The sequence below is a fragment of the Tarenaya hassleriana genome, unplaced genomic scaffold (genome assembly GCF_000463585.1).
Source record: "Tarenaya hassleriana unplaced genomic scaffold, ASM46358v1 Cleome4, whole genome shotgun sequence".
In the NCBI taxonomy this organism is placed as follows: domain Eukaryota; kingdom Viridiplantae; phylum Streptophyta; class Magnoliopsida; order Brassicales; family Cleomaceae; genus Tarenaya; species Tarenaya hassleriana.
Window position 1 is genome coordinate 5,406,562 of NW_010966881.1, and position 15,809 is coordinate 5,422,370.

At 36.6% G+C, this 15,809-nt stretch overlaps 4 protein-coding genes across 9 annotated transcripts in view; 1 reads left to right on the forward strand and 3 right to left on the reverse strand.

Annotated features, from left to right (window-relative positions):
- The window catches only part of LOC104824211 (probable mannan synthase 7), a 4,632-nt gene extending 3,691 nt beyond the window's left edge, over positions 1-941 (reverse strand). For 2 of the 5 annotated variants that reach the window (XM_019203836.1, XM_010556212.2), the window contains exons 1-2: positions 787-941; positions 12-149 (exon numbers count right to left, since the gene is read on the reverse strand). In XM_019203836.1, the coding sequence (XP_019059381.1) occupies positions 12-149; positions 787-852 (204 nt within the window). In that variant the 5' untranslated portion in view covers positions 853-941. The remainder of the gene's footprint in view (positions 1-11; positions 150-786) is intronic. The other 3 variants (XM_019203837.1, XM_010556214.2, XM_010556213.2) reach the window with 2 other exon arrangements.
- A 1,524-nt stretch (positions 942-2,465) lies between these two features.
- On the reverse strand, positions 2,466-6,787 carry LOC104824212 (probable mannan synthase 11). The gene is made up of 10 exons (XM_019203642.1): positions 6,638-6,787; positions 6,216-6,533; positions 6,036-6,134; positions 5,694-5,946; positions 5,246-5,356; positions 5,007-5,143; positions 4,361-4,474; positions 3,590-3,789; positions 3,227-3,421; positions 2,466-2,725 (listed from the first exon to the last, which is right to left on the reverse strand). Exons 1-10 carry the CDS (start codon positions 6,701-6,703, stop codon positions 2,578-2,580), a joined length of 1,641 nt encoding a protein of 546 aa, XP_019059187.1. The 5' UTR covers positions 6,704-6,787; the 3' UTR covers positions 2,466-2,577.
- A 3,596-nt stretch (positions 6,788-10,383) lies between these two features.
- Positions 10,384-11,468, forward strand: LOC104824213. Of its 2 annotated transcripts, none has more exons than XM_010556218.2 (3): positions 10,384-10,504; positions 10,891-11,201; positions 11,376-11,468. In XM_010556218.2, exon 2 carries the CDS (start codon positions 10,912-10,914, stop codon positions 11,197-11,199), a length of 288 nt encoding a protein of 95 aa, XP_010554520.1. In that variant the 5' UTR covers positions 10,384-10,504; positions 10,891-10,911; the 3' UTR covers positions 11,200-11,201; positions 11,376-11,468. The 2 variants fall into 2 exon arrangements, with proteins under 2 accessions (XP_010554520.1, XP_010554519.1); XM_010556217.2 differs by having other exon boundaries at positions 10,387-10,504; positions 11,326-11,417.
- A 61-nt stretch (positions 11,469-11,529) lies between these two features.
- On the reverse strand, positions 11,530-15,788 carry LOC104824214 (malate dehydrogenase [NADP], chloroplastic). The gene is made up of 14 exons (XM_010556219.2): positions 15,542-15,788; positions 15,058-15,145; positions 14,548-14,634; positions 14,235-14,319; positions 13,894-14,075; positions 13,714-13,784; positions 13,536-13,626; positions 13,386-13,460; positions 13,203-13,304; positions 12,946-13,068; positions 12,704-12,772; positions 12,533-12,601; positions 12,333-12,386; positions 11,530-11,811 (listed from the first exon to the last, which is right to left on the reverse strand). Exons 1-14 carry the CDS (start codon positions 15,715-15,717, stop codon positions 11,755-11,757), a joined length of 1,329 nt encoding a protein of 442 aa, XP_010554521.1. The 5' UTR covers positions 15,718-15,788; the 3' UTR covers positions 11,530-11,754.
- Positions 15,789-15,809: the final 21 nt, after the last annotated feature.

Genomic DNA, 15,809 nt, shown 5'->3' on the forward strand with positions numbered 1-15,809 from the left:
AAGAGCGGTACCACTACTACGGCCCTTGCCTGCTCCCAACCATATCCGAATTCCCCGCTGACATCCTTCCATGTCGGAATGGCTTTGAACGCGTCGGGAAACGTTGCGGTAGACGACAACGGGTTTATTTTAGAACTTCGAACTTGAGACTTAATAAGAAGTAAAACAAAAGAACATCACTAAGAGAAACAGAGTATGACCTCAATACACTTTGCAAATCTGCCAGCTCAAGATTATGATTGAAATTCAAATACCTCTCAGTTACAGAGATTTACTCCGGCAATCACTGTACTAAAAGCTCCAATTATCATTCTTAAACGCTTATTCTATAGTGCAAAACACTAATGCAAGGTCTTGCTCCAGGTATGTTTGTCTTTTTTCCGACAGATCTAAAAGTGAATTTTAGCTATGTAGCGAACCAAGAACTCAAAGAGGAGCAAGAACTCAAAGACAGTGTCACGCATTCAAGCAAACGGAGCAAGCTTTTTTGTGCGATTCGACTCAATTTTAGCTAAATAGAACCGAGTTTCACTAAAATTGAAACAATCTAACGAAATGTAAACAATTGCCGATGAATGGTTAACATGTCGGGAGCAGTCGAAGAGCCAAAATCGCGAAATGGAACAAAACCCAGAGATCTGAATATCAAGAACAGCCAAAGCCCAAATGCCCAGAAATCCAGACAATAGCGATCGAAGTCAACAAGGAAAATGCAGGAATGTGCATTGCCCAAGAAAGATTTGCGCACTGATTGACGAAAACAAAAAGAAGAGAGAGAGAGAATACCAGGAACAGGAGAAAGGAATTGTACGTGTCGACATAGAAGCTTTGGAAGATTGGCAATGGAGACATTGATCCGAGTCTCCTTCAATCTCCTCCTGCTTCGTGGCCGAATACTGCGGTTGGTTGGTCAGCCTTCTTCCTCCTGTTTTCAATTGGGGAATCTTCCAAGTGGCCCATTCTCCTTTTACAGAAAAAATAAATAAATAAATATTACAAACAACTTAACAAAAAAAAAATTGCAAACAAATGCCAGATTTGTTAGGAATTGGTGAAAGGAAATTATATTTTATTTTACCGATTAGATGTTATGCACTTTCATAGAATTATCAATTAAATGCTGGATTTTATAACTGCAGTTCCATCAAAATCTACCATAAGGTTGGGTTAAATTTTAAAATTTAATCAATTTCTAAATTTCTTTCCTAATATAAGATGAGAGATACATATTTTAATTCAACCAACCGTATGAGTTCTCGAATTCCAACATGTGTTTAAATTCGAAAGTAAATGATTCCGCTGGTAATTCTATGCATCTATTTCCCCAATATTAAATTTATGTCATTAACTACTACAACGTGTAATAGCATAAACTAAAGACAACGCGTCTTTTTGTTAATTTTCGTTAAGATTGACATTCTAAGCAAGCTAAGGAATGTTAAGGGTGGAATATTGATTTTTTGGGTTATTTTTAGATTTATCTTTTAATTAAAATTTTCTAGTTAATATTTATTTTAAAATTCATGTAATATATACTCTCTCTCAATTTTAATTTTTTTTAATTTTTTAAACCTTTATTTAATTTAAGAATTTATTTTTATAAATAATAAATATGTAAAATTAACTTTTATTTTACCTCAAACCCAGGTATCTACTCTAATTAGAAATAATATTGTTGCAATTTTTAGGTGCTGTTTTTTTTTTCCCTGAAGGGTTAAATTTTCAGACAACTGTCACGTGTTTTTTCTGAACAAAAGTTACTGTTATTGTTTTTTTTTCCACGAAATTATAAATACGTTTGAGCACGTGGAGTTACTTTGTATTCATTTATCAGATGCTTTTTCTTGACCGACCATGAGATACCTTCGCAGTCAATGTCCATAAATTACGGAGGGCAGTAAGTACCAGAGTTGAAGAGGAGTCCGAGTACCAAAGGTGAAAAAAAAAATTTAACAAAAAAAAATCGGTGATTGTCGTTTAAAATGGGAATACAATACTTGTATTAAACATTTTGACGAGAAAAATTAGAGTTCATTGGTTAAAACCGGTTATTTCTAGTTTAACTACAATTTGGTTTATTTTATTTTTCTTTTTTCTATTTAGTTTAGTTTTTTATTTCAGCGATCCTTTACTTTTTCAAAATTAGTTGTATTTTTTAATTTACAAAAAGATCTTGGTTTTTGAACTAGGAAATTAAAAAAATTTCAAAATATTTCTCCCTTGAATCTCCTATTATTCCATCTTAATAAAATTCTTTTTCATCAATTATCTATATCTTTAATCTATTTGTGTACATATATGTCAAAGTAGTAAATGAATAATTATACAAGTTTTTATTTTAATTTTCATAAGTACTGATTTGATATATGTTACAATCCATGTGATTCATAGATCAACAATAACATTAAAAAAAAACACATAACTACATTAACAGACTACGAGAATAGACAATTTTTACAAGTGGATAAAATAAAAATAGACCTAAAGAATATTTTTATTAATAAATTTTATTTGCATTGTGCATGGAATATAAACTATATTATAAGTTATTATTAAAGAGATGAGAAATTTTGGCCCTTATTTGCCGACGTAACCAATTCCACAAACGAGAAAGGCAATGGACTGCATGAACAAGTAGAGAGATAACCATGTCTTCCCAAAGATAAAGTCGTAGCATGCACAACCCATTATATATATCCCCACTATAAACTCCTTCATATTCACTCTGCAAAAAAAAAATCAAATCATTTAAATAATATTCCTACATAATTATTATAATTTTGAAATACATTCCATTTTGTTTTAAAGCAAATTCTCTATATTAACTTTTGCGAGCTAAAAGTAGGGTTAGATATTTCTGAATTTTTTTGGCAAAAATTAAATCCATGAATTATTGTTTTTTATAACCATAGAGTATATTAGGCATTTTCAACCCAGTTAATCCCCTAAATCCGGAGTCATGATTTAGTTACACAATTAATTGCGTTCCTCCTTTCCACTCGTAGAATCGAATTCAAAATCTTAAAATAATTTTGTTGTCACCTCTCAACTACTAGACCATCATCTATGGGTAAAATTCATAAATTCTGATATATTTGGTTTCGCTTTTTTTTCAATTTTTTTTATAAAAACTATACTCGTTGTATCGGTTTTCATTTCTATTTGTTTGGTTTGAGTTTAATTAATTTTATTTTAAAAGGATTCATAGCATTTGAAGCGCACACACCTTTCCCACATTTCGAAACGAGGCCTGGTCACGACTTGTGGAAGTAACTTAGTCTTGAGAGCATCGCCTAATTTTTCAGTGACGACCCATTCGTTAACCCTCCCTCCTTCGAGCATGCCGATAAAAGATCCCTTGCTTCTGTGCATAGCGTTCACATTCTCGAACAGGATCCAAAACACCACCAGGTAAAAGGATCTGTACGTAACGTACGTACGTAGGCCACCGTATATAATACAATATAACCGTCTTCAGTCAATAATAAAGAAAACCCATATAATCAAATCATAAACAATGTATTCAAACATTTCGAAATTTAACCCTAAACCCTAAACCCGCGAATGAGAAACGGAAATTTCTCCATACCTCGGAGTTGCGATTGCGTTGGATATTGAGATGACGGAGGGAGCATAGACCGTAGCCCATGTCGGAATGTGGACTTGGGGGAAGAAAACGCTCGTAGGCAAAATTATGCAGTAGAAGAAGAAGGTGAAGATGTGCACGACCACCTTACGTACGAAGAAGAAGCTGTAGATCACGTAGCACTTCTTCCACCATGTCACTCTCTGTTCAAGTTTTCAACTCAGTTTAAAATATATTTTCGATATTGATTTATCGTTATAAAATAATACATAAGAAACTAAACTAGGGTTTGAAACCGATAAATTAATAAAGACGGTATTTTTTAAAATATTTTCTGTATAAAAATGAAGATTTATTTTGATTTTTATACGGTTGAGATTTTAAATGAATAATTTTTTTTTAAAAAAAAATAGTTGTTATTATTGCTATTTAACAATTAACTTTACATTATGCAATTGTAGTTAAGATTAGATGATGTAATAATATTTTTATCCATGTTATAATTCTTAGTTATATTTAAGAACTAATCATGTGTTTAAATATATCATTTAAAATTTCAAATCAATGATCGTGAAAGCAGAAAGGCCACTATATATAATTGAGTTTTGTCTTGTCTCTGGGATTTGTACTATCAAATCTCACATGGGTGTGTGTCAGTGGGCGCATATATCTCTGTCTCAACGACATGATCAAGTACTACACATTATTTATTTATCGCCTTTAATATTTATTTATTTATAAGAAAAAATAAAAGGAAATGGAAAGAGGAGAGACCTTATTGTGGACGATTTCCATTGTCATCTTCCTGAAGAGATTAGCGGGTCCGCATGACCATCTGTGCTGTTGGAACCTAAACGCCTTGAATTTACATGGCAACTCACTCTTCACCTGCATCCATTCATCCCCCCCCCCCCCCCGTAAAAAAAAAGATAGTAAAATCTTTTACGTACCGTCAATCTTTCGGGTTTTTTTTTTGTATGTTAAAATCGTTTTTTGAAATTTAGTTAGAATTTTTTTTGGTATGTTTCGATTCCATAGATTCGGGCTTGAATAAAATATTCTAAAGGAAATAAGCGATTTAGGTTTGATAAGGATAATCTGTCGACAAAAAATAGATTTTTTTTACTAAATTATATTGGGGAGGAAAATGTATTTCATTCTAGTTTTAAAATCAAATATTATCATTCCAACAAAATCGGATATGACAAAAAGACGAGTTGAAACCGAATAAAATCAAACCAATCTTTAACTCTATCCATAAATAACCAAATAAACCCAATCGAACCAAAGGAAACCAAGCAAAACCGAATCGGAAATCGAATCGAAATAAGCCAAAATCAAAAGGGCTGGCCACACTGAAATGAATTAACGCCATGCAAATATTAGCAACTTCATTATATTTAAAAAATGAAATAATTACCGTGAGGTCGTTGACGAAGACAAACTTCCAACCACGAAGACCAGCACGAACCGCCAAGTCCATGTCTTCCACGGTCGTACGGTCCTTCCATCCTCCGGCGTCATTCATCGCCGCAATTCTCCAAACACCGGCCGTTCCTGTTCATGTTCATTCGCTTCCACACTAATCAACATTTAATCTTCTTCTAATCACGATTAACATGCTTAAATATTAAATAATAATAATAATTCAGCTCTCACCGTTGAATCCGAAGAAAGCATGCCTAGTGGATCCAGATTCTTGCTCCGCCATGAAATGGTAGTTGAGAGACATCTCTTGCATTCTTGTCATTAAGCACTCGTTGGCGTTAACTACGACGACAAAAACACAGTTTCATTCATTGTATTCCCCAAAAGTTTTTTTTTTGGTAAAATATTCTCCAAAAGTTTTTTTGTGGTGGAAATGAATATCGCAAATTTCGAAACTTTCTATTGGGTTTCTCCAAAGAAAATGCTCGGAGAGGTTATTGTAATTAAAAAGAGCGAGGCAGAAAGCTTAAGGGCAATAGCGTAAATATTAGACTAATTATGATTTTACTTAGCGTTAATTATTACTACGGTAGGTAAAACCCTAATCTATTATTTACGATAGTACCCTTGTAAAAATAACCGCGGGAAAAAAAAAAACCACCATCTCTCGAGAGCATACCGAATTTCCAACGAGCTTGGACGAGCGCGACGTCGGAATTGTGGACGAGGAAGGGGATAGAGCGTTCGAGGAAATCTGGTTCGGGCTGGAAATCGGCGTCGAAGATCGCCACGTAGTCGCATTGCTTGACGTAGTTGTGCCTCATCCCCTGCCTCAGAGCTCCCGCTTTGTAGCCGCTTCGACTATCTCTTATCTCGCATTTTATGTTTATGCCTTTGCTTGCCCATTTACCACACTCAACGTTCACCATCTCCTATTATAATTCAACGTCAAGAATCATTTTCCAAAGTGTTAATCCCTTAATTGGCTTAACGCTTCCTAATGGAACTCATTATCGAATACCTTAATCGTAGGGTCCGTAGAATCATCCAAAACTTGAACGATAAGACGGTCCGAAGGCCATTTAAGCATACAAGCGGCTCCAATGGATAATTGAAAGACCTGCATGCATGCATATTCGTGAAACCGCGATATAACTTTTGATTGCGGACAATGTAATGAAATATATATATATATATATACCTCTTTTTCGTTGTACATTGGTATTTGGACAAGAACCATCGGGTGGTTCGAATGTCCAAGTTCGGCATCCTCCTTTAGCGCCTCCCATTTGTAAACTTTCTCGGGTTTTCGGTTGAACAACTTCACAAAGATCACTACAATGCTCATGTATATACTCTCCATGAAAACAGCCAGCGACAACACCAAACACAGAGTCACCAAAAACTCGAACAGTGGGAGGATAACGAAACTCCTCGTCTGATTCCAAATGAATCCGATACTGATTTCAGCATTGGATTCAAGCTCGCTCGACCCTGCATTCGAGCTCCATCCGTGGAACTAATATGCGACATATACACGTGAAAAACAACTGTATGATCAGCTCAAAGAACTTCTAGAACGAGAAATTTCAAAAGAGCAGGAAGAAGAGATGGCTCGATTACCAGAGGCGAGAGGAGGGCAAGGGACGAATCGAAGAGGAAGGCAAAGGGCTTTAGAAGGGGAGACATTTCGCCGAACCAATTCTCACCTCACCACATGAGATGGGGAATCAATGAATGGTATATGGTATCCTTCGCCCCCCTGCAAGTGAAGCTATTTATGCATTTTTGGACTTAGTGGGATATCTATTTTGTCGTACACTATTCATGCACTCTCCTTCTCCTCACATTCCAATTTGATGGGCCGTGGCCTTGCATTGTGAAACGCACATATACGAACAAACAGTTGCAACCGCTATCAATTTCTAGCACCAATTTTCACGTTTTTGAGTGTTTCTATATTATCACCATCTAACATGCATGTTCTCACTCGTAATTAACCATCCTCCCGTAATAAAGAATAACAAATAAATAAATAAAGAACGAAATATCCGTGCAGATATTCCCAGGTTATACCATGAAAAAAATGCAGAAAATATTAAAAGGAAAAAAGAAAAACCCTAAAAGCCTTTTTTTTTTTTAAAAAAAAAAGACAACCTAAAAGATTCGGTACGTTCGACGGCGAACGGCATGAATCCGTGTCCCGTCAAGACATTGGACATGTACGAGATCCGGTCGCTAGGCAGCGATGCAAATAATTCGATGTGGGGGCACTCTTCCTTTGGCATCTCGAGGAATTGAAAGGAAAATAAAAAAATAAATAAAACGGGAATAAAATATAAATAAAACAAAAACAATATATAATAAAAAAAAAAAATGAGAAGAACGTGCATGTGCGTGCTATACCTAATCAGGACCAATTTATTTCTTCACAACCGTTTCTATTTTTTACGTCATTTTCAAGTCCCCGTACGGACTTCTATTCTAGGGGAAACATCGCAATCCGTTGTTACCCTAAATTTGCATGATTGTTCATTTTGTTTTCTATTGTATAATTGATAGTATATTTAACATTTTGAAATTAAGTTTACTAAGGGGACACAAGGCCTTTTTTAAAACAAAAAAATGCGTTGGCAAACCAAATTTCTCGAAGTTTTATAAAAGCAAGGGATATATGTCGGCAAGTTTTTAAGAATCTTGAAGAGTTTTTTTTTTAAACAAAATTGCGGAAAGTGAAGTAACGTGATGTTCTAATTAGATAACGATGTATGTGGTTACTTTAAAGAAAATCACAGTTGTTCTCTTGATTATCGTGCGCAGACTTAATTAGATGGCATGATAGGGTCACTTAATTACCCCTAATATCACCAAGATCAGTATTAATTATTTAAACTAATTTATATAAAATTAACAAAAACCAAACTATTGCTCTACATTTTTTTTTCATCCTATTATTATTAGTATTTGAAAAAAGTTTTGGTTATGCACGTGGGCGATGGCACTTGTTAACGTGTGGTAAAATGTGAGAAAATTCTTTTAACTCTCCGAATATATATTAAAAATAACAATTTAGGAACTCGTATATTAAGATTTCGTAGTGTGTTTTTTTTTTTTGTGGCGTGAATTTGTTAAAAAAAATTACTCTTTGGATAAAAAAAAAGTCTTACGCGGGAGTTTTGTTTAGAAGATGTAAGTTATTTTGTTCTTTTTTTTTTTTTTTGTAACCGGGTTTTCTGGACCAATGTCCAAACTATTTCCGGGACCGGGAGCCAACCATATGATTTGAATTATGCGTAATAATTTTATACCACTTGAATTATGCGTAACAATTTTATACCATTCGAAAATCTACATGAAATTTACGTAAAAACATCATTGAACCAGACAAATAGGATGTCTGGAAAATAAAATAGAATATCTGAAAAATACAGCGAGAAATAGACAAATATCATACCTGAATTAAGTATGGCTTGCAGAGTTATGTGGATCTTCCAACTTCTATGATTTTGGAAGCGACGTACGTCACAATCTAAATCTAATGTTTTTTTTACTAAGAACATTGCATGATTCTCCTCTTGCTGATTTGTGGTATGTCCCCTTCATATATATACGTAGTTTTCATTAACAATATATTACAACATGCAACCCAAGTGGGGTTTTTTTTTCTATATGTTTATTAATTAGATTTCATTAACGATGTATTAATTGTAACATGGAATCCAAGTGGCACCAAGGAAAGATTATTAAACATTTGACTCACGACTTCACCATGCAATTAGGTTACAATAAGTAATTAAAACGGGCTTACCAGAAGACACGCTCGTCCACCACATGGGTACAACATGTTCCACCAAGTTTCCCGACCACCGCATGCAGAAATGTATAAACATGCGTACTAGAGTATATTTCAATTTTTTTAAATTCAAATTGCAATTATTGATTTGTAATTAATGATTACGCAAAACTCTTCATTCCTAGGTCTATTAAATAAGTACGCGAAGAATCGGAAGGACATTAATGCGAATATACATTAGAGCATACTAGAGACAGATGTATATTTTTTTTTCGTATCATTATCTTATTATTTTCCGTCAGTTGTCACTCCAATTGCATTCACCGCTCACAGAACCGACAGAATATCATATTATTTAGTTGACAGTTTCTAATAACTGATCAAGTGGACACTAACTTCGCGGTGAATCTCTTCTATCGGTCGGTCTAATATTCATGGAAAGTTGTTCAAAGAATGCGGATACATATATTATTATCCACCTCTAATCTCATTTTATTACACGCATAAGCGATGGGTCCACCAAGTATAACTTTTTTAATGGTGGAACCCGTCTCACAATCCTTCAGGTCGAACAACATCTCCCGACCCCTGTTCAATAGTCGATAAACCACGCGGAACAGATAAATCAATCGAAACTGACCGACTCAAAATGAAGTTCAGATTTCGGAAATAATTGAATCCACACTCTCAAATAGAGAGAGCTTGTACTTTTTCAATTGAGTTGAGGACTTCTCGGGTCCATCGAATATTATACAATTTATATTGCTAAGTATCTCGTCTCATTGTCTCACGTGAGTTATATCGATCTGTTATACCAAATCTCTTGTTCTCGATCTCTTTTTTTCTTTTTGAATGAAAATTGGATTTATATTAAAAAAATAGTGTATATATAATTATACTTTCAATTGTAATTAGATCAACCCTCAACCCGTATGTACAGAGAGTTGTACACGCAACATGAGACAAATATTGCAACATGATTATCTAGTAACTTTTTTAAAAATCAAATTGATTTTTAGATTTACTATTAAGCTTCGGCGTATGGTCAACTTTCATAAGCGGATTGAACCAATGATATGAGAATTTCGATTATTCTTTTCAATTTGTTTTCAAGTGGCAATGGACTCTATCTGTCGGAAAATTACTTAATACGAAAGATATTGCTTGCATTAATTTCAAACCTGTAAATTTAGAATTTGCAATTTATTCTCATGAAATCTCACGGCGAAATTGGTATATATTGGTACTATGTTTAATTAAATTAAATTTTTATGGTATTCGGAAAACTCCACATTTCTAATGTGATTTTATTGGTTGGATCTGATATTTCATATGAAAATCAAACCAATTTATTTTACTAATATATGAAATCCCAAAAGAAATGGTCAAAATCCAAAATAACCGGGCGTCGCCACACAAGGCAAACCCAAACCGGCCGGACCGAACTGACTTTGGTTTAATTCGGTTCAAATTTTAACACACGCAAACCGAACCGGTACTGCACGCTCAAAACAGGGGTAAATTAGTAAACACCAGTTTTTTGTGAAAAACATATGATATTAACAAAAAAAAACGTAAATGAAGGGGGAAAAAGAAAAGCTGTGGGAATTTGAAGGGAGCCGCCGTCGAGTGCTCTTACACTGCCGAGAAGACGGGTGTTTACAATTCTGCTGCTTCTCATCGATTACGATTGCAAGGTCTGTTTATCGTTCTTCTTTTCGATTTTGTCCTATTGTTTTCTTCCATTCCTGTTTGGTTCCTGGGAAAATTTTTGCCTTCAAGCGTAGCTTTTTGTTTACCCTAATTCCCTGTAATGGTAAGCGTTGACGTATTCTTGTTGCTGGGTTTTGTTCGTTTTTTGTTAATTTTTCTTCTCTTGTCTTCTATTATCTTTTGGGTTCTTAGAAATCGCTATGCTCCATATCTAGCAACTCCGATCATGTTCCAATTGTCTAATCTCGTATAGTTTCGGGTGCTAAATTGATGAAGCATGAAACCCAGAAAGACAAATTTCGGACCAATCCATTTGTTGTGATGTGAAATGAGTTGAAACGTTATGTGTGTTTCTCGTGGATGAATGCAGATTTCGGAGGCTTGATTTGAAATGGAGATCATTGAGACCCAAGATTCAGCAAGTCGAAAGGGTCTGGTTAACGTGAAATTCAGGCTTGGATCGGAGACTCACATGGTTGATGTGAATAAGGGCGGTACTGTGGTGGAGCAATTGGTGTCAATGAAAGAGGAGAGCATGAAGATACTGAAGGAGTTCATCACAAAACATAACGTCCCGAATGATGTTCCTGATGACTTGGTCGAGGACCCATCTGATGACGACAGCCAGGATGTCTCAGAAAAGGGTAGCACGATGTCGAAGAAGACGAAGCTCGTGTAGTAGTAAGTCTCCCTCTCTCTACACACACGCGCACACACTATCATAGTTATGAACTCTTAGCTTGTTTCAGTTAGCCACTTCCTGTCTAGTGTATTAATCCTTTATTCACATATTCTCTTCTCGTAGGTTGTCTGTCTGTTCATTGTTACTCATCATTCCTGCCTGTTGCTCTTTAGAAATCCATTCCCAACGCCTGTCGAACATGCATGATGCGTTAGATGCCTATGCTCTTGGGGAAGTTCCAATTGAAGAATCTGTTGCCTTTTTTATGGAAGACAAAGGATTAACAATTATCTTGTAGTCAGTGATTGTGTAATGATATATTCACGGTACAATACAATGATGTCTATTATGAAAACAATCGTTTACCCCTTATTCATAAATAATAAGACAGTGATTATGTGAATAAAAACGTCCAAAGTGATGTGGTTCACGCCCTTATTCGGAATGATCAAAGCGATATCTGGCTTTGCTCTGTACAAAGCTAACAAAACCACACACAGAAACTCCTCCATTTTCTTACATGACGGATATTCATCAACGTGGTCTGAAGCCTCAAACTTCACCCGGGAGCATGGTGTCCACCGGTCCAAGATCGCAATAGGCTACCCCCTGAACGTGTAATGAACCAAGACCGAAACTTATATCAGTTTCATTCTTTTTTTTTTGCATAGACTTTATCCTTTTATGACCGACTTGGCTCAGCGGTGAAACCATTTACCGTGGGACTTGTGGTCTCGGGTTCGAATCTATCTCTCTACATTAAAAATATAGAGGTAAAGTGGCCTAGTATATTCCCTTCCCCAGCAACTCTACTGGATGGAGATACGAACTGGGTTGATCCTTTAGACTTTATCCTTTTATAAGCGGAATTAACAAGAGATCTCATGTTATTAGGATTCCGTGTCAATTCACGTATACGCTATGATTTCTCTCTTTTTTCGGCTCTTTCCTTCACTTGGTAGAGAAGCATACCACCCTTTGACGGGTTAGGTATGGAGCTCTACAGGGGTCACCCGACCTATTTAGTCGGGCATCGGTATAACGTATATATTCTTTTCCGAGCGAACATCCTACAGTAGATTCAATATATTCCAAAGGAAAAAGACGATTGTATCGGGTAGGGGACTTACGTCGCCAGTGAGGTGTGCCACACATCTCTTCTCCGCTACTAGTTCCTCTTCCGACTACATAACTTTGCCATATTAGTTGGACTCTCCACCGAAAATAGGATATGAATAAAGTGTAACTATTCCAAACTTTCAATTACAAGTAGCTAAAATGTGAACCATTCTAAAACTTTCAATGATAACAAGATGAAGGAATACTCTACCTTGGCAATCCGATTACGAAGGTAGTCGTCGAATATTACGTCCTTGACAAGCTCGTAATCGCCATCGCCCTATAACCAAAACCGGGCATTGAGATTTTCACATTCCAAACGAAAGGAGAAAACCCCGAATTTGTGGAAAGAGGACATGGATTACAAAAAAAAAAAACTTACTTTTGATCTGCATGGCATACTGAAGACAAGATCCTCTGCAATGCCATAAGGATTTCCATTTGTGTACACCTAAATTACAGAACACCAAGAACCACTTCAATGTCCGAGAACTAATCCTTAGCCATTGTTATTCTCCAAACTATGTTCTTGGTCGCAAATAAGCTCGAAGACTAAAAAACTCTGATCTAGCGATTTACAATTTAGATTTTACGGATTCGAACGAAGAAAAGACAAAGACGTACCCCGGACGAAAACCAGTCACCCTCGGGAGTCGGAGTTATCAGGGACTTTATGGCGTCTGCGATAGAAACAGCGGTTGAGGCTGCTGAAGATCGGCCCCATTTCTGTATCAACGCACCACCTCTCTGCGATATCGGTCAAGAAATGTAAGTCCAGAAAAAGAATAATAACAATAAAGAAATAGTTATAACATATTTAAGTCAGATAATTACGTATTTACAAAATACCGTCAAGAAATGTAAGTTCAGACATTATTCACCTTTTGCACGATATTAGTGAATTCTTCTTCTAACCACTTGTGGTCTCTGATAACCTCCTTGACCGGCGACCCGTTAATTCTGGCATTTAAGAAGTCCGGAACCTGGTTTATTTCGCGAATCAGAGAAACAACTCGGGATTAACGGTAAGAACAAATCACTAGAAACGCCAAAACATGACAAACCTGAGTTGTCGAGTGATTTCCCCATATGGTCATATTGGACACTTTGTCGTAGAAGACACCGGCTTTAAGGGCAAGCTGCCGGACCCGGAAGAAAATGTCAGTTAGTGGACTTGGTATCGATATGAGAAGCATATTAGGAAAGATCTGCACCTGGCATTTTGCTCGGTTTTCGTCCAACCTCGTCAAGGCATGAAAATTCTTCGCGGGTATGTTCGGAGCATTTTTTAGACAGATCAACGCACTGAATTGAAACGAGACATAACAAACATCAAATCAGCAAGTGTTAAAAACTAAACTAAACTAAACACGATGAACAAATGTCCCTTACTTTGTGTTGCAAGGATTTCCCACCACCATAACCTTGACGTTATGAGAGGCGACCGCGTTAAGAGCTCTGCCCTGTGACATTACAAAAACGTATTAAAGATTCAAGATCCGCATGAGATTTGATTAAAGATTATCGAGTAAAGTAATTTTTATGTACAAGTTTCTTTTTTTTAGCAAGAACCTGTTCGGCATATATCTTTCCGTTTATGTCCAACAAGCCGGCTCGTTCCATTCCCGGCCCTCGAGGTTTAGCCCCGATCAGAAGAGCCCACTCAACGTCTTGGAAAACTTCATATGGATCTGTTCCTATGCTAACTTCTCTCAACAATGGGAACAATGAATCTTCAAGCTCCATCGCAACCCCTACACCATAATTGGGCATTTCCGACGAGTTACAATAGACGAGAATTTGCTGGTAAATACATGAATTCAAATAAAAATATCAGATTTTTTGATGGATCTGTATACTATTCAAGATATGTTTGTTTCATCACGTAGAAAAATCTGAAAAAAATAATGTACCTTCAAGAGCTTGTAACGATCTTTCCGATCCTAGCAGTTTCAGAGCCACGGGTTGATCTGGGCCAAACACCTCACCGGAAGCGAGCTGCCGCAGAAAAAATCCCGAAAAACTCCGATAAAAGTAATTCAGCATTCAAAACATGATACGAAAAGTAGTACTTTGATTATGACTAAGACTCAACCATGGTTCATAAAGTATTAGTAAATTCCGATATAATCGCCTGAAATTGTAACTCTCAGTCGCAGCAGCGAGCTTTATAACGGTCCAATGTTGCATTTCATGAGGGGAAAAAATATCTTATGAGTTACTTACTTTGAAGAGTAGATGGTTCGATATCATTCCTGCAGCACCTGAAACCGCGATATTGATTAATTTCTTCCAGGATCTCGTCTCTTCTTCCTGAAAAACATATCATATCGACATTTATCTTGATAAACATTAAGGAAACGCAAGCAACTCGATGCCCGATATAGCATCCCCTCTTATAACCTCTCGTAATTCTAATGCCATCCTCGTACTCGCAGGTTCGTGTTAAGCTCACAACCAAGTGGATAAAGCGAAACATGTGCGTGTTATCATTGGTTTTATGGCATTAGATATACCTTGAAAACATTCGTATTCGATCCTACCTACTCGGAATTTCCAACGTTATGGGCCCTTTCGATTACGATAAGATTCAGGGTTTTCCGGTGAATATCGGAGGGATCTTGGTTTCTTTAATCTTTCAGAGAGAAAATACATAACCTAACAAAGAGAAATCATAAAATGTAGCAAACAGAAGAACATCTATTCGCGACCAAACCGGACAAGATCGTCACTTACAGCTTTGAGATCATAAGTGAGACAGAACACGCCGTAGCAGTCGTTCTTGATTTTAGGCTCTCCTTCCTGAACAGCGACAGGGGCTTGGCTGCAATCCATTCCATATTCGTGGAACCAGTCGATTAGAAAATTGATCACACGAACGAAACCCTTAATGATAACTCATTAAAAACACACTGATACGCGAGAGATGGTGAATCAAAATTGTAAAATATAGATTCAATACGTATATAATGTGACAGTAAGCAACTTGAATTCGAGAAACAGAGCAAGAGAACCGTCGGACCAAACAGCTGTATTTTGGCGTCGTCACTTATTCAGACAGTTTTGCAAATGAAATCAGAACGACATAATCGATTGGGCGATCAATTACACGCATGAAAACGACAGTCTGAACAACGATATCGAAAAGAACCGGACACAGAATCTGAGAAACAGAGCATAGAGATCAAAGACATGAGAGAGAGAGATAAAGCAAGCTTACTTTTGAGAAACAGAGCAAGAAATAGCGGCGTTTCGAGTTCGGTGAAGGGGAGAAAGAACCCCGAGACAGCGATTCGAGATGCTACGCCGTTTCGCTAAGAGACGAAGCTGAGAAGAATAATAAGAAGAAGACAACGACGACATCGTTTTGGAGGACGAGAGCTCTGCCATCGCCATTGCCGCAGAGAGAGAGAGAGAGAGAAGTGATGGAAACAGTGAGGAGAGAGGAAGAGGAAGAAGAAGGAGAGAGGATTGGGGGGGGGGGGGGG